Here is a 23,061-nt window from a genome sequence, read left to right on the forward strand (position 1 = left end):
TCGTTAGGAAAATACCTTTATTATGTTGGAAATGCTCCAATGTTCAATGTAAAAACCATGACAGTGGCTTTTGTGCAACTTCACAAATTATAGAAAAATGATGTTCCCCCTTCATTACAGAAATCTCACCCCCAACTCAGACCGGGCTCCACTGTGGCTGAAACTCACCAGGAGGGAGGGAGCAGGGCACACAGCCAACAGGGCTTATGGCTCCCTGGGCAGCCAGAGGCTTCTCCCACACCGGGAAGCCCAGGCTGAGCGACCCCTCTGAAGGTGGCTCGACCTGTGGGTGCTGAGGCGGGGCCCTGTCTCGAAGGCCTGAAGAATGACACCGGTGGCTGGCAGGCCACGGTCAAGGCAGCTTCATGAGGGTGAGAACCGCAGGGGAGCCTGCAGCTCAAACCCCTTTCTCTGAAACACAGCCAGGAAGGAGGCTGTGGACACTGGCCAAATGGTGCTCTAGGTTCAGCAACTTCCCCTTTAGCTCAGTTTGCAAAGTTGTCAGTTACTTGAAAACAAAAATCGGAAAACAAACATTTGGTTCTCTTCCAGCTGTAATCAGCAGTTGGTAGTTTTTCTATTAGAAAAAGTCGCTCCTTGCTAAGTCCCCTTCCTTTCGCATCCATGGCTGGGGTCGGGGGCACAGCTGCGGCAGACGGCTGTTTGTTGATTTGAGAAAACTGTGAAAATGTTTTGCACTCACATACAAAGGCTGATGGAATCCAAAACCGATCCCACCAACTTTTATGAGCAACATGACTGTGCCTCTTGGGTGTCTCGAGTCAAAACAAGGCAATGGCCTGGTGATTTATAGCCCCCGCTACACATTTTCCGCCTTCCAGAAGGCAGTAGAGAAAAGCCTCTGCCAGGAGCGATTGTAAACACGCCACTGACAGCCTGGACACTTGTTTTTTAAATGCAGCAGGACTTTTTCCTTTGGCCCTGGCTGAAAAGCCAACTCCCTCAGACCACTTTGGGCAGGAGTAGAAGAGAGGGCTCCCCCTGGAAACTACAAGTGGGGGTCCAGTGGACCCTGGTGAGTGTGGCCGGGAGCAGCATCAAGGCATTCGGTACATGTATGGCACACGAAGACTGTCCTGTGGTCCCTGGCTGGCTCCTAGGCTCTACCTGGCTGGCCGAGAGGCCGGGGAGGTCCGGGTGGAGTCACCCTAAGGCACATGGTTGAGGTGGCCCCCATGCCAGGCCCAGAGAGATTATCTCTTCGCACGATTCCAGAAGTGCTGGAAAGCCGAGGAACTGATGACACTTACGACGAGCAGCAGCAGCAGATACAGGGACAGCATGACCGTAAACCAATGGCTGGCAAACCAGGAGAGCTGGCTCGAAGCCCTGCTGATGGGGAAAAAAGGAGCGATATTGGCAGAGAGAGAAAAACATCTTTTTTTCTGAAGTGTATGCAACAAGTTCTGGCTCCGAGAGGATGACATGATGAATTCCATCCTCTGCGTGAGCCATGAAATGAAGCTTCGTGCTCCTTTGCCTGGGAACTCTGGGGCTGTTTGCCCTGGCACCGACACGCCTTTCAACAGAACATTTTCTAGATGCAGAAAGACAGCTATGCAATGAGCTCAGCCCCATCTTCCCTTTATTCCCCCTCCCACCTTTTGTAACCGCTCTTCTCTGAAGCGAGACTCTGGTATCTAGAGGGATGCCCTAGCTCAGGGTGTCTGCCCGGATGGTGGCAGGAGACTGGTTATTAAGGAGAAGTCTTTTTGCTTTTAAACACAGACAGACAGAAATCCTAGCTGGGGAAACCCTCTCTGGCCCACAAGGAGCTGACCTCAATCATCCAAGTGTGCACAGCCGAGACACCCCGGGGGAGAAGTGGGAGAGAAATGGAATTTCCAAGTAGAAAACACAAAGTGATCTTACACTAAAGAACAGTGTCCCCGCCACACCCAGTCAAGACGCCTATGCACATTTCCCAAACTTGCAGAGAGTAAGGGGTGGTATTTTGTTGGTCTACGAAATCCAGAGGCATAGTAATTACTGGCAGGTACAAGCCAGAGTGGGGATTATTTAAAAATGACCCCCTTTTCCTCAGTACCTGCTCGCCTACAGCCAACCCCACTGGCAGCTCTGCTGGGGGCTCCCACAATGCAACAAGACCTCAACATGACCCTCAACCGTGAGAACCCCGTGTTCCCCCACTGCCACACTGCGGAGATGCTCAACACCTCGACCTCAGAGGTAACCTGAAGCATCTCAGGTCCAGAAAGGGACAGGTGCTGGTTCAACAGCCCCTCTGGGAAGTGACTGAGCGGGGCCGCACACACGCCCAGCCAGGGTCCCAGCCACCGCCCTGCCTCCCAGTCTGAGCTCATCAGTGGGTCTCAGACTGAGGTCATGGGCCTCGTTTGGGGCAGCCAGCTTGGTACCATTCAGTTCCTTGTGCTCCTGCTGTCTACGAATCTACCTTCTTCCCTAGAATACTGGGTCCTTGAAGGGCCAGGACCACCTCCTCTCTGAATCACACTCCACCTCCGTGCTGAAGGCTGGCGGGAAAGGGTGCTGACCACGCTGCACGCAACCTGCTGGCCCTCACACACGGACGGCCCCCTCTTACCTCTTGGCCTGCTTCTGCGAGTACACCAGCAGGTACTTCACCCGCAGGAGCTGGTTGTTGGTGACCACAAAGTACTTAGGAGGGATGTCTCCGCCTTCGCTGTGTTTGATTCTCGCTCTTCTGCGGTCTATCTCCTTGGAATCTGAACGACAGTAAAGCACAGCTTTGCTGGGGAGGACCCTGTATCTGACGTGGGCAGGGTGAGCAGGAAGGCCACAAGCCACCTGGTCCTAAGGGTGGATGGGCCCTGCAGGCTCAAGAATGGGCTGTGTGGGTCCCGGGGACTCTGAGAAGGTCACAGAAAACCGAATTCAAGCATAATTTTATTCTAGTGCAAAATAAATTCTTTCTTTCTTTATTTATTTTTTTTACTTCAAAGGCAGAGAGACAGAAAGACAAATGTTCCATTTACTGGTTCACTCCCCAAATGCCTGCCGACAGCCAGGTTGGGCCAGATGGAGTCCACAGCCAGGAACTCAATCCGGGTCTCCCACGTGGGTGGCAGGGACCCAAGTACCTGAGCCAACGCCTGCTGCCCCCCAGGGTGTGCAGCAACAGGAAGCTGGATTGGAAGTGGAGCTGGGACTTGAATCCCAAGCAGGGTATTAACCCCTGCACCAAATGCCTGCTCCTGTGTTTTTGTTTTTTTTTTTTAACAATATGCACTTTCCATGACCTTTCAGAAGATCCCACATGTGGGACACAGCACTAAAACCAGGAGACCACGGCAGACAAAGGGGAGGAAGAAAGAAAAGAACAGGAAAGTAAAAGGGACACAGGGAAGAGAACACAGCCGAGAGGGCAGGGCAGAGGGAAGGAGCAAACCATGGCTCTGGGGCTGGGACCCAGGAACCGGCCTCGCCCTGAAGGCGGCCTCGCAGGAGGTGGTGGGAGCCAAGCCCTGCAGACCTCGGCTCCTCAGAACGCTCACCTCCCACCCTTCCCACCAAGATCTGTTTAAGAAACACAAACAAACGAAAAACCCGCAAGTTTTCTTTTAATAATATGAAAAACCTCTACCAAGAAAAAAAAAAAGGCCAAGGCCGCCTGCCTGCGATGGCACAGATGGACACAGACGGCAAGGTTGCCCTTCGGTGTTTAAAGTCACGGTTTGCACACTTCCTCAGCATGAGAAAGGCAAGCATCGGTGCCATCGGCTTGGAGGGTGGTGTCAGACCTGGGCCTGGGCCTCGGGGTTCTGGCGGTTTTACGACGGAAGCCAGAACACTCAGTTTTCTCATTTCTCCTTTCCTCAGGGCGACAAGAGCCCTGCCCTGGAGACAGAAGTCAGTTCTATAATGCTTGTGTGCCTCTGTGAGGAGCCGCAGCACAGAGGGGAGCACAGGGCACGCGGTCTAAGGGACACGCGCGAGGGGAGTGGAGAGGACAGGGCCAGCATAGTCACCGCCCCTGCAGGGCCTGGCATGGACTGCCCTGGCCTCAGTGGCTCCCCACCCTCCCCGGAGGGCACCGGCGTGCCCAGGAGCTGCACCCAGCGTCCTTAGCTTCAGCTCAGCAAATACTGATTGACTGGCAGTACACAGCAGGCTCTCTGCTGAGAGAGGCTCCACTCACTCGTTCATTTACCGCACACACAGTGGTCCCTCCAGGGCCCCGGAGTGAACAAAACCAAGTTCCACCCTCAAGGAGCCCATGCTCTGACCTCACCACTCCCGTTTATTATTTTTTTAATATTATTTACTTATTTGAAAGGCAGAGTTACAGAGAAAGAGAGAGAAAGAAAGATCTTCCATCTGCTGGTTCACTTCCCAAATGGCCATAGTCACCAGGGCTGGGCCAGGCTGAAGCCAGGAGCTTCTTCCAGGTCGCCCATGTGGGCACAGGGGCACAAACACTTGGGTCATCTTCCACTGTTTCCCCAGGCTATTAGCAGGGAGCTGGATCGAAAGTGGAGCAGCCAGAACACAAACTGGCACCCATATGGGACACTGCAGGCAGCGGCTACACCTGCTACGCCACAACATAGGTACCCCCATCCATCCAACTCCCACCTCCTCCTCAGAGTTCTCCCTGGCCCCCGCTGACCCCACAGGATGGGTCCTCCCTCTGAAGTGGCCCCCACTGACCTCAGCAGCCCAAAACCTGGCACTCCCTGCCCACCCCCTTTATAAGTGGTCTTTCATCGTGTGTTCAATCCCTGTGAAGACTGACCCTCCCCTGAAGGCAGGTTTCTGTCCTGCACCGCTCTGAACCCCGCCCACCCCATGGCATGCAACAGGTGCTCCCCCCAGCGGCTGGGCTGAGCGCTCACTCACCCTTCTTCTTGGTTTGGCACTTGACATCTGGATGGTCGATGACCTCGCACACGGCCACACAGCTAAGGATGGGGCCAAGGAGGCTGCGCTGCCACCCGTGGCCGTGGGGGCTGTAAATGAGGGCCAGGCTCAAGTCACTGGTGAGGTAGGTCCCCTCTCCGAACAAGGACGTCTGGAACGGCAGAGGCCAACAGAGAAGAAAGGAAGGCAGGTGAAGGTGGAGGTGGCACCACGAGAAGACACAGGCCCGCCTTCAACAGAGTTGTAAATAAACATTCCCCACTCCTTCTTTCCCCAGGAGCCAATAGCCCGGGCATCATCACAGTGCTACTCCTGAACACATTCCTATCTGACAACACTTTGATGGATTGTGGGTTTGGCCATCTAGACTGGCAGACTAGCAGTTCCTTGTGGTCAAGGGTGAATGGGAAAAACACAGGTAGCAGAGTCCAAACAGACGGCAGTTTCAATCCCACAGCTGGCAAGTTACGTAAACTCTCTGCTGTCTCGGTCTCTCCATCCACCAAACAGCGGGAACAGCACCTCTTCCCGAGCTGTGGCTGAGCATGACGTGAGATACGCACATAAGACACCAAGCAAGACTCCAGGGAGATGGTGGGGAAGTGAGGAATGGGTTCTCTCTGGCGGGCTCTTTGTGCGTTTGTACGGTAATTCCTGTGATATTGAATGCATCCAGCACAGTGACAGGGATGACCTTATGAAAGCAACGTCACACTGGGGAGGAAGTCGCATCCCAGCGGGGAGGGAAAAGGAGTGAGTCAGAAGCAGGCACTGTGACCAAACGAGGCGGGCCTCTGCGAGAGGCAGGGTGTTACTCTGTGGATGGTATTGACCAAGAAAATGCCCACAAACCCAATGGGGCTTCTTCCTGGTGGTGCAGGCTCACTCAGTGCCCTCCATGAGGAAGCATGCTAGGGGCTGGCACTGTGCTGAGCGGGTTAAGCCGCTGTCTGCAACGCCAGCATCTCACACTGGAGTGACAGCTCCCGTCCCAGCTGCTCAGCTTCCAGCTTTCGATCCAGCTTCCTGCACATGCACCTGGGAAGGCAGCAGCAGATGGCCCAAGTACTTGGGCTCCTGCCCGCTGCGTGGGAGACCCGGATGGAGTTCCTGGCCCCTTACTTCAGTTTGGCACAGCCCTCGCTATTGGGGAGTGAACTAGCAGATGGAAGATCTGTCTCTCTGTGTGTCATTCCGCCTTTCTAACAAATGGATAAATCTTAAAAATGGAGAAGCGTGCTAGGTGAAGTAGCTGCAAGTGGAGGCTACAGCAGGTGTAGCAACCACAGGCTTTGCCCGGGGTGGATAACAAGTCAACTGCGACGGCCAACATCACCACGTCAGCCATGCTGACGCAGAGTCCTTCTCAGCACAGCGTTCAGGCAACTGCTACCAACGGCTGGGCTGAAATCTAACTGATCCCTGGGCCGCAGCATCAGTATCTCAGGGCGACTTGAAGAGCTCACGGCAGTACATCCCGTGCTGTGGAACTGACAGCTGCTGTCACAATTCCAAGCCTGGTGAGTGAAGCTCAGGAAAATGAAACAAACCTTCCCCTGGCCTCGGGAAGTTCCTTGCCGGGCAGTGCCCCCGTCTCTCGGAAGCTGACACAGACCTTCTCCCAGGAAGCTGGCACCCTCTTCTCTGACCCCACACCCACCAAGCATTCCCCCTTCTGCAGGCTCAGACACCCCACGCAACGCTGCCGTGTGCAGGCTTGCACAAGGGTGGGAAGCGTGGGTTATCTCCACCGTGAGGACAAGGTCACAGCTTCAAAGGGCAGGTGGGATCCCTCAAACAAGCCCGAGAACACCCAGGAGAGGGGGTGGGAGAGGACTGACTGAAGGCGCTCACCAGTGAGCTCTCTGGGGCACTGTGGTGAAGGCGTGGTGCACACCACGGACCTGCACACAGCTTCTCCAGGCAGCTGCAGTGGGAAGCGGAGGGCCCTGGATCCCAGCAGCCTGGCCGCGATCACGCGGTGAGAGCCAGTGTGGCCTCGGCAAACCCTGACGGCTCTGATGAGATGTGGGGAAGTGTCTCTCTCTGGAGCCCCAGGAGGGCATCGGCCACAGTGGAGCCCAGGGCTCAGCCGGCCTCTCAGATGCTGCCACGACAGGAGGAAAGACCTGCAGCCCTTCCAAGTGCCCCAGACGCCTCTCTGTCCGCTGGAAAAGCTGCCCCCCTTCCTTGGGGCTAAGAACACGAAGAGCTCTTCACGTGCATGCCCGTTTCAATCCTCACACACACCTAAGGGAGGGTGATGGCGTCCCCTTTACAGAGGAGACTGAAGCCCACAGAGTTTAAGTAAATTTGCCCACAGCGACACAGCCTGCTAAACCTCTTAGCTTCAAAGCCTGTCCATAATCTTCTTCCTACATCCTTACTCTGTGCTAAAATAAGTACAAAGGGGTGACGGACAGCTCAGACTCCTAAAATTGGGAGGGAAGCAGCTCATGGGGGCGAGGGGTTCCTCAAGTGCTCCAAGGGTGGAAGCTTCCGGACTGTAACACACACAGGGATCTCTGCGGGTGGATTCTAGTTGGGTGGTCTCTGGTGGGCCTGAGAGTGCACATCCCTGTGCCCAGAGATGCTCATTCACTCGGCTGGAATCCCCCTGGGCATTGGGATGTTGGTTTAAAGCTCCCTACGTGGCTCCACATGGACAGCAAAGGTGGGAACTGATCTTCTCAAACAGTCATGGGCGCAGACATCCCCAGGCAGCCTTGGTTAGACGCAGGCTCTGCTTCGGGTCTAGGATGGGCCGACATGCTGCATTTCCACAGGTTCCCGCTGACACTGGTCTGCAGACCCAGGCCACCGCCCCCAGGCCACCAAGCCCCCCAGGCCCTACCTTGTTGAGGTGGCAGTGCAGGCCATTGTGGATGATGGAATGGAAGTTCTCCAGGCGGCTGCCATGGAAGGCATAGATGAGGTCTCGCTCTCCTTTGGTCTCATAAAATTTGGCATTGGCTGGGTCGAAGTACTCGATTTCAAACAGGAAGTCCGGTGCAGGCACAGGTGTATGAGGGGCCCCAGTCAGCTTCTGGATCTTTTCAAACTTGAAAACATGAAGGGAGTCACTGTTGGACCTGAGAGCTGGGCAAAAGGGTCACAGACATGACCTCCAAGCCCTGGGCTTCATGCCCAAGGGCTGTGCTCCTGAGAACAACAGGTTCCTACAATGAGATGCTGGTTCACGTTCTCTGTGCAAGCTCGAGCCCACTTGCCACCAACAGCATTATCCCTGTCCCCATAGTGGGCTGAAAAGTACTGTTTGCGACACTTTTAATTTTCCGAATGCTTTCACACCTATGTCCTGCATTCCATTTTGACAAAGGGCAAAAATGGCCACAAATGTTTCCTGCATTCCTGCCAGTGCCCCAGAAATCCCACCAAGATTCCACTAACAGATGAGCTGACTTCTCCACCCCTTAAATCTGGGCTCAGCCCACGGGACCCGACATCCACACGGCAAAGACCCAGAGAAAAAGAATCTGGGGCTGGCATTGTGGAGTAGAGGGCTGGCCTACCACTGCGACGCCGGCATCCTCTGTGGGTGCTGGTTCAAGTTCTGACTTCTCCACTTCTAATCTCCCTGCCAATGTGCCTGGGAGAGCGGCAGAAGATGGTCCAAGTGCTTGGGTCCCTGAACCCACATGGGAGAGCCAGTTGAAGCTCCTGGCTTCTGGATTTAGCCTGGCCCAACCCTGACCACTTTGGCTATTTTGGGGTGAACCGATGGGTGGAAGATCTCTCTCCCTCTCCCTAACTCTGCCTTTCTTTATCTTTTAAAAGGATTTATTTATCTATTTTGAAATTCAGAATTACAGACAGAGGCAGAGACAGAGAAAGAGATATCTTCTATCCATTGGTTCACTCCCCTGATGGCTGCGATGGCCAGGATTGGCCCCAGCCTGAAGCTGGGGACCAGGAACTTCATCCGGGTCTCCCATGTGGGTGCAGGGGCCCAAGCACTTAGGCCATCTTCTGCTGTTTTCCTAAGCCATTAGCAGGGAGCTGGATCAGAAGCGGAGCAGCTGAGATATGAAGCGGCACCCTTATGGGATGCCAGCACTGCAGGCAGTGGCTTAACCCACTATGCCACAACGCCAGCCCTCTCTTTCTTTCAAATTAATTAATTAATTAAAAAAAAATTACGAGATCTGCACTTCCTTGCAGGGTACTAGGCACCCTTCACTCCTGTCCTGGGTAATCTTCTGTAGGGCTAATCTCATAGAAAAAGACCCCAGAACACCCATGAGGCCACTCTCAACCATCCAGCCCCAAAGAGCCACCTGCGGATCCCCGAGCATCATGGGAAGCATTCATGGATGGGTGTGGGGGCCGGTCCACCGGATATGGGGGAGTGAGCTCCTTCCTCCAGGACGACAGCCTCCTTCAGGGCAGGGGGCTATGCCACTCTGCTGTTTGCAAACTAGAGCCGCCCAGCAAGGCTGCCTCTAGCAAAGTCTCGACTGAATGAAGAAGCTATGTCCCAGGCAGAGTTATCCTTATAGAAAGGTCAGGATCCTTTATCCTGAGGCCGGGCCTCTCCTGCTTTAGTATGAAAACGCCCTTCTGTAAAACGATGATACAGGGTAGCAAACAACCTCACCAGGGTAAAATACAACCTGAGGCCCTGGGCCCCAACATACCACATTTCAATGGAAACTTAACTGGTCCCTATCAAAAGTCAAGAAGCCTGTGGCCAGTGCCGTGGCTCACTTGGCTAATCCTTCACCTGTAGTGCCGGCATCCCATATGGGCGCCAGGTTCTAGTCCTGGTTGCTCCTCTTCCAGTCCAGCTCTCTGCTGTGGCCCGGGAAGGCAGTGGAGGATGGCCCAAGTGCTTGGGCCCTGCACCCGCATGGGAGACCAGGAGGAAGCACCTGGCTCCTGGCTTCAGATCAGCGCAGTGCCGGCCATAGCAGCCATTTGGAGGGGTGAACCAACAGAAGGAAGACCTTTCTGTCTGTCTCTCTCTCTCACTGTCTAATTCTATCTGTCAAATAAAAAAAAAAGTCAAGGAGCCGCACTGCATCTTCTTTAGCTACAGCTCCCAACATCTGGTAGGAGTTTGATGTCCCTGTGAGGATGAGTGAATGAATGAATCTTGGTTTAACAGATGACAACAGTGAAAGCCAGAGATGACCTAGGAACCTGCGGCCGAGCCTGGACAGGAATACGGATCTCCTGACTCCCACGGCGGGGCTTTTTGTGTCACTTTAGCATCCAGCACCGGGGGAGAAGGTCCATAGACACCAGAATCCAAGCTACCAAACTCTTGGCCACTGAGCAAAGACTTCTCTCCTTGGCAGGAGCCTATCAAACTGAATATTCTTAAATTGAAATGAAGTGACTAACAGCACAGATAAACCCCTGCTTCTACTCAGAGGAAAGAGCACAGGCCGGGATTCCAGCCCCACACCCAGGTCCTTGTCACCCCAGCCTGTGCCCCGGAGACACCTGTTGAGCAAGGTAAGGTGAATGATGCAACGTCCCACTTGTGCCACACTCTACGCTGGGGGTGACACACGTCCTGTCTCAGCCCTCCTTTGGGGTAACTATAACTATTAATAGTCTCAATTTACAAACAGGGAAAAGGAAGACTTAATAATCAAGGAAGTGGAATTAGAACGCGGAGACTCAGGTTTCCACTACTCTGAATTCTGCCTCTCTGTTTCCTGACAACTGGGCCAAGTCAATGCTTCTTCTGAAACACTGGGGTCTACCCTGATCACAGTGCCTGGAGGTGCAAATTAAATAAAGCGATATGCAGGGACTGACGCTGTGGTGTAGAGGATAAAGCTGCCGCCTGCAATGCCAGCATCCCATATAGGCGCCAGTTCGAGTTCCGGTTGCTCCACTTCCGATCCAGCTCTCTGCTATGGCCTGGGAAAGCAGTGGAAGATGGCCCAAGTCCTTGGGCCCCTGCATCCACATTGGAGACCTGGAAGAAACGTCTGGCTCCTGGCTTTGGATTGACCCAGCTCCAGATGTTGCAGCCATTTGGGGAGTGAACCAGCAGATGGAAGACCTCTCTTTCTCTATCTGCCTCTGCCTCTGTAACTCCACCTTTCAAATAAATAAATAAATATTTTAAAATAATTAAAAGAGACAAGATGCAGCTTTGCACTGCTAATGCAGTGGGCCTGACCTCAGACGGTGTCTCGGGGTGAGGTCTAGAGTTCTACATTTTCAACACACTTGCCAGACCACTCTGGGACCCATCTGGTGCTGTCCCAGAGCCCTAAGTCCTACAGCCCAAAGTCTCACCTCTGCCTTGCCAGCACTGTGGATCGTCAGGGCCTTGGAGGATAAAATCCAGCTCACCAGGTCCCAGGCCCGCTTGTCGTTGTCGCCCGAGGACTGGAGTAGCTCTTTCAGGTTGGGTAACCTGCTGGCATCTGCAAGCTGAAGCCAGGGGACAATCTCCATTAGCAAGGATCCGGGACACAATAACCGGGCACCCTCTGGTGGCGAGGCAGGCAACTTGCACTCCTTCCCCGACAAGGAAGTTCCTAGGAGGTGGGCCATGCAGGCCACAACACCCTTTCCAAAGAATCCGAAAGCTAAAACCCTGAACTCGGAAAGGCTTGCTTTGTAGCTCACTGAGTATAAAACCTGGCCTGTGGCCGGCGCCGCGGCTCACTAGGCTAATCCTCTGCCTTGCGGCGCCGGCACACCGGGTTCTAGTCCCAGTCGGGGCGCCGGATTCTGTCCCGGTTGCCCCTCTTCCAGGCCAGCTCTCTGATGTGGCCCGGGAGTGCAGTGGAGGATGGCCCAAGTCCTTGGGTCCTGCACCCCATGGGAGACCAGGAAAAGCACCTGGCTCCTGCCATCGTTTCAGCGCGGTGCGCCGGCCGCAGCGGCCATTGGAGGGTGAACCAATGGCAAAAAAAAAAAAAAAAAAAAAAAAAAGACCTTTCTCTCTGTCTGTCTCTCTCATTGTCCACTCTGCCTGTCAAAAAAAAAAAAAAAAAAAAAAAAAAAACAAAAAAAAAAAAAAAAAACCTGGCCTGTGCCAAGGTGGGGTTTGTCTAGTATTCACTTACCCTACTTCCTGTTACGATCACTCATTTGGCTGCAGGAAGAGTAACACGTCTGAGTAGGGGACACCCTGAGGGAGGTGTTGCTACTATCTGGTAGGTACGCCTGTGGGTCAAGGGTGAGACAAGCCTTTTTCTTCCAGCACGAGAACTGATTCACTTGCTGTTAGCACTTCCCTTGGAGATGAGTGAGCCGGCCACACTGATCATGGTAAACACGACCCAGGAGAGTAACCCGTGTCCAGCCTGGGAGGCCCGGAACCTCGAGCATGGTGACCCGTGGGAAGGGCCCTGGCAGCTGTGCCCACGACACTCAGGAGAGCCCAGCTTCTGGGGAAAATGGGGCTTTGGCACTGAGGCCACAGCAGCAGGTGATCTCCATTCTAAAATCGGTAGGAGGGGCGCAGCGGGTGAAGCCGTCACTTGCTTGTGACAGCAGCATCCCAAGAGCCCCAGCTGCTCTGCTTCCCATCCAGCTCCCTGCTAATGTGTCTGGGAAGGCATGGAGAATGGCCCAAGGACTTGGGTCCCTGCCACCCACACCCACACGGGACACCTGGATGGAGTTCCAGGCTCCTGACTTCAGCCTGGACCAGACCCGGCTGTTTCAGCCATTTGGGGAGTGAACCACTGGATGCAAGATCCCTCAGTCTCTCTCTCTCTCTCTCTCTCTCTCTCTCTCTCTCTCTGTCACTCTGCCTTTCAAATAAATAAATCTTCAAAATGTAAAATCCTGAGGCACATTTGGTGCTTTCTTTTGTTTTTCTTTTTACATTGATTTATTTATTTGAAAATCAAAGTTACAGAAAGAGAAAGGGAGAGATAGAGTGGTCTTCCATCCTCTGGTTCACTCCCCAGATGTCTGCAATGGCCAGGGCTGAGCCAGGCTAAAGCCAGGAGCTTCTTCTGGGTCTCCCACTTGGGTGCAGGGGCCCAAGGACTTGGGCCATCTTCTACTGCCTTCCCAGATGCATTAGCAGGGAGCTAGATCAGAAGTGGGGCAGCTGGGACAAGAACCAGCACCCATATGGTGTTGTAAGCAAAGGTTTTACCTACTATGGTGCTAGGATTTCTGATGCAGGACGGGGGACCTGGACTAAGAGATTATGACAAAGCATCTGCAACTTTTGCTCAGAAGTGACCGCTGACCAAGCCTCTCCGACCACACATCTGGCCCATCCTCAAGCCCTGCCCTCCCTACCAGATGCCCATGAGCATGACATGCCCAAGGGACACCCAGGCACCCTCACCCTCCTCTAAACCCCTGACTCCCTCAGGCCCAGTATTCTCTCCTCAGTGTAGCCAGGCTCCTGGAGGTCAAGGCCTGCCTGGGTTTCCCTAATCCTCATCTTTCCTGGCCGCAGAGGGAGCAGTATGTGTGCCAGAGTCAGATCTCAGTTCGAATCCTGCTCCTCAGGCAAGGCACGGGGGGCCTGACTGGCACCCGTCTCCCCTAACGCGGGGACCCCACCAGCTCCACATGGGGTGACAGGAAAGTATGAGAACCTAGGGCCTGGTCTACACACATCCAATTCTTTTCCTCCCACCTGTACTCCCGCCCAGACACCAGCTCCCGACCTTGGCCTCTGCTCGGCCTGGCTGTAGTTGGCACTTTGTGAATACAACAAGTTCTTTTCCATTTTGCTGACTTTGGGTTTTTCCCCTTGGATCAAAAATCACAAACCTCTCAGGCCCATTTTATTCCTATCTATTTCCAAGGACTCGTTGAGTGCCTCAGACTTCTGAGAAACCTCTCTCCACACCGCGGAGGTGAGGATCGAGGAAGAATAAAGATCCGTGGAAGGATTACTACTTACTGCTCCACAGCGCCTAACTTCCCCCTCTCCCGCTGTGCACCCCAGGGGGCGGGGGGGACTGTGTTACCAGGGATTGTTTGCTGAGTGGCCACTATGGGTCAGGCCCTGTGCTGGGTGGCTTGCAGGGGGGCACTAGAGATTTAAAAAGAGCCCCCAGACACCAGCATTGTGGTGTAGCAGGTAAAGCTGCCACCTGCAATGCTGGCATCCCCTATGGGCATCAGTTCGAATCCTGGCTGTTCCACTTCCCATCCAGCTCCCTGCTAATGCACCTGGGAAAGCATGGAAGATGGCCCAAGTGCTTGGGCCCTATGCCCATGTTAGGGACCCAGATGAAACTCCTGGCTCCTGGCTTCCGCCTGGCCCAGACCTGGCTGTTGTGGCCATCTGGGGAGTGATCCAGCAGAGGGAAGACCTCTCTTTCTCTCTCTCTCTCCCCTTCTAACTCTGACTTTCAAATAAGTAAATAAAATCTTTAAAAGTTAAAAGGGCCCCAGTCAAGAAGAGAGGCAGAAATGTCCATAACGATGACTCCAATATTAATTAAATATTCATTATCATAATAAAGATGGATACAAACTACTAGGGGACTCGCGCTGTGTGACAAGAGGGTGGTGTCGGGAGGGGCTTCAGGAGCAGGTGTCGTGGGACCCAGTTTGCCATGCAGACACAGCAGCCTGACAACGTGGTGTGTAGGCGGGGAAAAGGATGTGGCAAGGTTAATCCGGCAGCCGGGGTCCAAACCCAGGCTCTCAGCCCCCTGCCAGCTGTGTGGCCTTGGATGGGCTGTTCGACCTCCATGTCTCAGTCTCCTCAAACACATAACTGGGATGGTTTTAGGAGCCACTTCACAGCATCCCAGCGAGGGCCACTCGTGTTCAACAAGGAAAGAAAGGTCCTGGGCATTCTCCCACGGAGGTGTGACTGCCGAGGAGGGTCTTGTCATCCCTGACTGCGGTGGCTCTGGGTGGCTGCACCAGGGGAGGGAGACTGGGAAGGTGACCAACCCGAGGTCAGTCTGTGCAGGGCCCCTGGGCTTTGCTTGGCAGGTAACATAAAGCCACTGCAGGACCTTCAGGGAGCTACCTTTCCCAAAGGCCACCCACCACCCCACCCCCAGCAACCTGGGGCACATCTCCGTCTCCCCATTCCTTCTTTTCCAGTCCTGGTCCACACTTGCTATCCCACAGCCAGAGCCAGAGCCGCACCACTGCTCTCCCAAGGTCGCAGCCCTGCCATTCTGGTTCGCAAATCCCATCAGTCTAGACCTGAATGCAGGGAGCCCCCGCTGAAGGAGGGTCCGCTGGCCAAGGGCCCTGTAGGGACACAGTCTGGGCCAGTGGAAGAAATCCTGCACAGCTCTGAGCTCGTCCCAGGCCCTGCCTGAGCTCAGCCACAGGGCCAGTCTCCTCCAGGTCCCCACTGCCACCTGCTGGGTCGGGGCCCCTGCGGCACCCTGCCCCTCCTTGCCCCTCCCTGACTCACTTTCCACGCTTCTGCATTGCAGCAGGGCCCATGGGGACCAGGCACACAAGTAAGGCTGCCAGATAAAGCAGTCTGCCCCGAGACATTTACATTTCAGATAAACAGGTTTGGTTTATTTCATTTTTAACACAAACAGAAACCATGAAATAGTTGGGGCATGCTTACACTAAATTATCTGCGGTTCATCTGAAATGCAAAAGTAGCTGCTTTACCTTTTATCTCTGCTAAGTCTAATGACTCTGCCCTTACAAGGCCCTTGGTTCTGCCTCTGCCCAAGAGCGCCTGCTGTCGTCAACTCCCTCCCACCCCCAGTGCTGGTCCCCAAGTGACCCAGGTCTTTCTTCCACGTGCTTCTGCAGCTGCTAACGTGACACTGCACCCAGTCTTCGAGGCCAGCCTAGAGTCACTTCCCCTGCGAAGCCTTCCCAGACCACCCAGGACCGCTGTGCTCAGTGGTAACAGCAGAGCTTCCTGTTGGTGCGTGACCCTCTGGGGCTACCTCACATCTCGTTGGGATAAACACTCCCCGAGGACCAACCACATCCGATCTATCCTAGAGCCCCAGCAGCCAGCCTGCAACCCGCACACAGTTCAGAACACAACAGTAATAGAGCAGGCCAGCACTGGGGCACAATGGGTTAACGCCCTGGCCTGCAGTGCCGGCATCCCATATGGGTGCTGGTTCGAGACCCAGCTGCCCCACTTCCATTCCAGCTCTCTGCTATGGCCTGGGAAAGCAGTGGAGAATGGCCCAAGTCCTTGGGCCCCTGCACCCACATGGGAGACCCGGAAGAAGCTCCTGGCTCCTGGCTCCTGGCTCCTGGCTCCTGGCTCCTGGCTCCTGGCTTCGGATCAGGGAAGCTCCGGCTGTTGCAGCCAAGTGGGGAGTGAACCAGCGGATGGAAGACCTGTGTGTGTGTGTGTGTGTGTGTGTGTGTATCTCTGTCTTTCAAATAATGAATAAAATAAATCTTAAAAAAAAAAAAAAAAGAGTAATAGAGGCTTTGGCTGAGCCTTTACCACATGCAGGCACTGGGCTAATTCCTGGGCAGGGGTCATCTTAGTCTCACAAGCACCTGTGTGAAAAGTGAGGCGACTGAGGCGTGGAGATGCCAAGCACCATACGGAGGATCATGCAGCCACTCGGCGGCCAGGCACGGACACGAAGCCAGGAGGAGCCCATCCTCCTAGTCCTGATGCTCTCCCACTGAACGAATGGAGGAAAATTTTACCCCAAGGACCAATGCCAGAAGAACTTTAGGAGGCTGCTTGGGGACACACATTTGGCATGGCAGGTAAGTCACCACTTGTGATACTTGCGTCCCATACTGGAGTCCCTGGTTTGAGTCCTGGCTCCTCCATTTACAACCCAGCTTTCTGCTAATACACACCTGGGAGACAGGAGGTGATGACTCGGGTGACTGGGTCCCTGCCACCCACGTAGGAGACCTACACTGCATTCCAGGCTCCTGGTTTCAGCCTGGCCCAACTCCAACTACTGTTTGCATTTGGGGGATGAATCAGCTGATGGAAGAGTCTCTCACTCTCTCTCTCTGACTGTGCATCTATCCTTTTCTCTATATATGGCAAATAAAATTTCTGTTAAATCAAGGCTGGAGCCTGCCCTGTGGAATAGCAGGCTAAGCCTCCACTTATGGTGCTGGCATCCCATTTGGGTGCCAATTTGTGTCCTGCTGCTCCTTTCCCAATCCAGCTCTCTGCTATGGCCTGGGAAAGCAGTGGAAGATGGCCCAAGTGCTTGGGCCCCTGCACCCAGCTCCTGGCTTCAGATTTGCCCAGCTCCAGCCGGTTGTGGCCATTTGCAGAGTGAACCAGGGGATGAAATACCTCTCTCTGTGTCTCTCCCTCTCTGTCTATAACTCTTCCTCTTAAATAAATAAATACATCTTTAAAAAAAAAAATCAAGGCTACCTAGGTTAGCAGGTATGCTGTTGGAATGCCCTCCCCAGGTTAACAGAGCCCAGACGCTGCTGCTGGCGATGACAAAGGCGTGGAGCAGGGAAAGAGACAGCAAACCTCCACCTACACATGCGTTCTGATCTACAGATCCTGACACCGGACGGCACTGACCCAGAGATGGACAGAGGAGAACATGCGTGCAGGAGGGAGGCAGGCGTTTCTGGGAGCTGGGGAGGAGGCAGAAAGAAGTTTATGGAGCAGGACAGGAGTGGCTGTGGACTGAGGGAGGGCTCTGAGAGGCACTCTGGGCAGGGAAAGAGCCGGCAGACAAGCAGAGAAGTGAGTGGCTCCTGTCCCCAGAGGTGGCCCCAGGCTCTAGGACCAGAGAGGTAAAGAAAATGAGTAAGAGAGGATGTGGGAACAAGTGTCAGGGGCTGTTGAACTGGAGGCCCCGGCCCTGAGAAAGGCCCAGCACCAACAGCCTTAGCTGATTTCCTTAGCAAGGGCCACCTCCACTGAGACTGCAGGGCCTCGGATTCTGTTTTCTTTTACAAAGAAATCAGGACTGGCCAGTGCTGTGGCGCATCGGGTTAACTCCCTGGCCTGAGGCGCTGGCATCCCATATGGCTGCCGATTCTAGTCCTGGTTGCTCCTCTTCTGATCCAGCTCTCTGCTGTGTCCTGGGAAGGCAGTGGAGGATGGCCCAAGTCCTTGGTCCCCTGTACCTGCTTGGGAGACCCGGAAGAGGCTCCCGGCTTCGGATCAGCACAGCTCCGGCCATTGCAGCCATCTGGGGAGTGAACCAGCAGATGGAAAACCCCTCTCTCTGTCTCTACCTCTCTCTGTAACTCTGTCTTTCAAATAAATAAAATAAATCTAAAAAAAAATAATAACAAAATCAGGAGTCAGGTTTTTTTGTTGTTGTTGTTGTTTGTTTTTGTTTTTGTTTTTTTGACAGGCAGAGTTACAGTGTTTTCTTTTTTTTTTTCTTTTTCTTTTTCTTTTTTTTTTTTTTTTTTTTTTTTTTTTGACAGGCAGAGTTAGACAGTGAGAGAGACAGAGATAAAGGTCTTCCTTTTTCCATTGGTTCACCCCCCAAGTGGCCACTACAGCCGGCACGTTGCGGCCCACACGCTGTGCTGATCCGAAGCCAGGAGCCAGGTGCTTCCTCCTGGTCTCCCATGTGGGTGCAGGGGCCCAAGCATTTGGGCCATCAGGAGTCAGTGTTTAGCCTTGCAGTTAAGATGCCCTTGTTCCACATCATAGTATCCAACACCCAGCTCATAAAAGACACGGATTGAGTTCCCAGCCCCCAGCTTGGGCCTTGGCCTAACCCTGGTCATTGTGGGCATTTGGGGAATGAAGCAGCAGATAGGAGCTACTTTCTCTCTACCTCTCAAACAATTTTTTTTTAATTAACAGAGCCAGTGTTATGGCGTAGCTGGTTAAGCCACTGGTAACGCCAGCATCCCACATGGGTGTCAGTTCTCATTCCAGCTGCTCCATTTCCAATCCAGCTCCCTGCTAATGTGCCTGGGAAAGCAGTGGAAGAATGGCCCAAGAGCTTGGGCCCCTGTTACCCACTTGGGAAAACAGGATGAAGCTACTAATTCCTGGCTTCAGCTTGCCCAGCCCTGGCTGTTGCAGCCCACATTTAGGGAGTGAACTATGGGATGGAAGATCCCTTTAAATACATAAATCTATCTGTAAAAAATTTAGCAAGCTTTTCTTTCTATGATTTCTCAAATTCTAAAAAGCCACAGGACAAACAAAACCTGTCAGCCCACAGAGCACAGGTGGGCAGCCTCTGCGGTGGGCATTCAGGAAGGACGCGGCTGGAGAGCTGGCCGGGCCAGGCCTCACCGGCGGCAGAGCTGAGTCCTCGGGCATCTGAGAAGGGAGGTCTCCAGGTGAAGAGGTGGTCTGGGTGCCTGGGCCGCCAAGGGCAGGGAAGCACAGGAGACAAGCAGAGGAGAGGGAGACCAGTGACCTGGAAGGGACTCCGCCTCCGGCCTCAAGCAGGTGCCAGGTAGCTGGAGACATTTCACAAACACCCAGGTCACAAGGTCCTAGGGAGGGAGCCCAGGAACCTGCATCTGCAGAGGTTGCCACAGGTGATTCTACCACCAGGAAAAGCGGGAGACTCAGGTTCGGATGTTAGGCAGTGCTGGCCTACGAAGGTGTGGTAGCAGGAAAGAAAGAACATCTGGAAACAATACTCACCAAGGAAAGCGCCAGAGGTCACAGTTACTGGGTGTGCAGGGAAGTGCTGAGAAGGAAAGGGACTGAAGGCATGGCCAGAGTCACCAGCCTCGGGACCGGAGTGGCCCCTGGAACAGTGAGGTGTGCAGGTGGGTGGAGGTGGCGAGGGCACAGAGGAAGACGCTGCATTTGTACACAGCTACACAGGTGCAAGGTCTGACCATCCAGGTCTGCAAAACGACTGTTCACACAGGAAACATCACGGGGACCCTTTAAAGCAGTGGTTCTGGGGCCAGCGCTGTGGCATAGGTTAAGCCTCTGCCTGCAGTGTGGGCATCCCATATGGGCAGCGGTTTGAGTCCCGGCTGCTCCACTTCTGATCCAGCTCCCTGCTAATGCACCTGGGAGGGCACTGGAAGACGCCCAAGTGCTTGAGCCCCTGCACTCAAGTGAAAGATCCTTCAGCTTGGCCCAACCCAGGCCGTTATGCCCATTTGGGGAGTGAACCCGTGAATGGAAGACCTCTCTCTCCTATCTCCGCCTTTCAAATAAATAAATAAATCTTTAAACAACCACAACAACAAAAGCAGTGGTTCTCTCTCCATGTTGGCATCACCGGGGAGCAAGACAGAGATGTGCCATCAGCCCCTGATTAGCTGATAAGGACGAGGACAAGGACAGAACCTACAATACTAAGTTGTTCGGAAGGTTAAATGAGTTACTCGAAGCGGCTGCTCAGGTCAGTGCCAGGCAAATGCAATCAGTATCATCGTACGTGCTGCATGCTGCACTATCATTGGCCATCAAACACTCAACAGAAAAGGCCTGCAGCTCTGGGATGGTAGGGGAGGGGTGAATCCCACCCCCTCTGTCCACCACACCAACATCCCTGAAACCTCTCCCCAGCTGCATCAGGGACATCACTTTGTATCTACGCCTGTATCCCTATCTTTACAGAGCTGTGGCCTCTCCACCTGTGAGAGAAAAACTGTAATCTGAGAGACAGAATCCTTCCGTGAGAGGTCTAGTGTGCACGCACATGCACTGACTCTGATATCATTTCTTCACTACTCAGAAGGTGCGTGCTCATGAAAATGATCAAATCATTTACTAGGAGAATAAAAAACGACATACTCCCTGCAAGCCAACAAAAAATCCCCAAGGTCCAGGCTGCACCCCAAGGCAGTTCAACCAGAATCTCCAAGCTGAGGCCCGGACATCAGTTTTTAAAACTGAATTCTTAAACTGAATTTTTAAAACTGAAGTTCCCAGGTAACTTCAACAGCCTTGTAAAGAATGACCTCCGGGACGGGCATTTGGTCCAGTGGATAAGATGCCCATTTCCCGTATCGGAGCTCCGGGGCTCAAGCCCTGATTCCAGCTCCCTGCTAATGCACACCCACCCTGGGAGGCAGCAGGTGATGGCTCAAGGACGTGGGTCCCTGGCACTCACGTGACAGCCCTGGACTGAGTTCCCAGCTCCCAGCTTCAGCCTGGCCCAGCCCTAGACACCACAGGCATTTGGGGAGTGAACCACCAGTGAACAGGAGCTGTCTCTCTCTGCTCTCCTCTCACCCCCGCTAATAAATCAGACGAGATAAAAAGCACAAACAAATCCAACCAATCCCAAAGCTCCCCCTGCATTTATCCCATACTCATCAATGAAACCTGATTGGGTCTGTCAAGACCACCTTCAGGCGGGAAGAGATCCACCTGGTAAGAACAAGCTCTCTCCCCCCAACTCTCTCCTCCTCCTCCTAACATGCCCCGCCCCTGCTGCTGCAGGTGTGCTTTCTGGATCTCCCAATCTCCTGTCCTCCAAGGATAACACTGGACACGTCTCAGGGCCTGCACGGCCTGACTCAGCCTGCTCTCTCCCTGCCCCCACGGTAGCCACACTACAGCACAGACTCGCCCTTTTGGCAAGTTCACCCCTCCTGGAATTCACTCTTCCTCTTCCCCGTCCCTTGAAATCCTCCATGTTCCCAGCATCCGAGCGTGACATTAGCCATCCCTCTGGCTGCTGCGCCCTGGCCCAGCCCACTGCTGACAGCTGGGGTCCACACTACAACCCACACTACAGCGGAACCCACTGCTAAGCTCTCCGCGTGGGTTTATGTCCATAATTGCAGCACCTGGCCCACAACACACACATTCCATAAATATCTGTTGTCGGCACCAAAGGAAGGTTCAGCCCCAAGACCTGAAATCACAAACTTGGAAAATGGAGCACCTGCCCTTGCGAAGCAAGCCACGCGGGAAGCCAGGCAGCTTGCCCTCTCCTGCCTCCCGGACCCTGAGACACTGGGCCTCGTGCTCAGCCTGAAATGCCCTCACCATCTGGCTAGGATGGGCTTCAAGATCCACATGGGACGAGGCAGCTCAGCCTTGTCTGTGCTTGACTTCGGAGGGAAACCCACACTGCCGACCTCATCAGGGATAACGCTAGGTAGCTGGTGATTCTAAACAGCCCCTCTCATCTGTGGCATGTGTGGTTCACTGCATTGTTGAACACGAGGAAATCACACGAATTTTGCAATCCTGGGATAAACCCAATCTGGTCAGGAGGAACCAGCCTTTGTTATGCACTGTTAGTTTTGGGGATCCTAGTATTTTGTAGAGGGTTTCTGGCATACCTACTTGAGTGAAACTGGCCTGTAATTTACTTTTCTTGCATCCCCCTTATCAGAGTTAGCATCCAGGTAATGGGTGGCCTCTATCAACACTCGGGAAAATTTTGTGTAAAACTGGATTACCTACTCCCTCCGTAACTGACGGAACTCACCAAGGAAGTGAGCTAGGCCCAGAGTTTATTTTATTTATTTATTTATATTTTTTTTGACAGGCAGAGTGGACAGTGAGAGAGACAGAGAGAAAGGTCTTCCTTTGCCGTTGGTTCACCCTCCAATGGCCGCTGCAGCCGGCGTGCTGCGCTGATCCGATGGCAGGAGCCAGGTACTTCTCCTGGTCTCCCATGGGGTGCAGGGCCCAAGTACTTTGGGCCATCCTCCACTGCACTCCCTGGCCACAGCAGAGAGCTGGCTTGGAAGAGGGGCAACCAGGCCAGAATCCAGCTCCCTGACCGGGACTAGAACCCGGTGTGCCCGCGCCACAAGGCAGAGGATTAGCCTAGTGAGCCACGGCGCTGGCCCAGAGTTTTCTTAGAAGGAAAAATCTTTGATGGCGTATTTCAAGTCTTTAATAACTATGGACTATATTGATTTTCTATTTTTAATCAACTTTGGTATTTTTTTCTAGGTGATTCCAACAATTCAGGTTTCAAACATAACTATTGGGGGGGGGGGGGTTGGAGCTGTGTCTCAGCAGGTAAAGCCGCCTATGACACCGGCATCCCATATGAGCGCTGTGTTCGATCCGGCTGCTCCACTTCCCAACCAGCTCTCTGCTAATGGTCTGGGAAAGAAAGGAGATGATTTAAGGGCCTGGAACCCTGCCACCTACACAGGAGACCCGGATGACACTCCTGGCTCCTGGCTTTGGCCTGGCCCCATGCTGGCTGTTGTGGCCATCGGGGGAGTGAACCAGGGAATGGAAGAGCTCTCTCTGTAACTCTTTCAAATAAGTAAATCTTAAAAATAAATAAATCATTTCTGGAAGGCTTACCCCCAAGGTCAACTCTGTAAGAAATGAGTGCCCCGGAGCCCTCAGGGAAGGGCTCACGTATGCACTGTTTGTTAGCT

At 53.7% G+C, this 23,061-nt stretch overlaps 1 protein-coding gene across 5 annotated transcripts in view; it reads right to left on the minus strand.

The window, feature by feature from the left end:
* PARP16 (poly(ADP-ribose) polymerase family member 16) overlaps positions 1-23,061 on the minus strand; it is a 24,015-nt gene continuing 954 nt past the window's right edge. Inside the window, exons 1-6 of one of the 5 annotated variants that reach the window (XM_089310582.1) lie at positions 21,698-21,826; positions 11,164-11,301; positions 7,739-7,945; positions 4,864-5,035; positions 2,588-2,729; positions 1-1,353 (exon numbers count right to left, since the gene is read on the minus strand). In XM_089310582.1, the coding sequence (XP_089166708.1) occupies positions 1,215-1,353; positions 2,588-2,729; positions 4,864-5,035; positions 7,739-7,945; positions 11,164-11,301; positions 21,698-21,700 (801 nt within the window). In that variant the 5' untranslated portion in view covers positions 21,701-21,826 and the 3' untranslated portion in view covers positions 1-1,214. Of the gene's footprint in view, positions 1,354-2,587; positions 2,730-4,863; positions 5,036-7,738; positions 7,946-11,163; positions 11,302-21,697; positions 21,827-23,061 lie in introns of those variants that run through there. The other 4 variants (XM_002717977.6, XM_017347949.4, XM_017347950.4 and 1 more) reach the window with 4 other exon arrangements.

This window comes from Oryctolagus cuniculus, chromosome 12 (assembly GCF_051225735.1).
Source record: "Oryctolagus cuniculus isolate XC-2025 breed Fujian yellow rabbit chromosome 12, ASM5122573v1, whole genome shotgun sequence".
NCBI classification, from domain to species: domain Eukaryota; kingdom Metazoa; phylum Chordata; class Mammalia; order Lagomorpha; family Leporidae; genus Oryctolagus; species Oryctolagus cuniculus.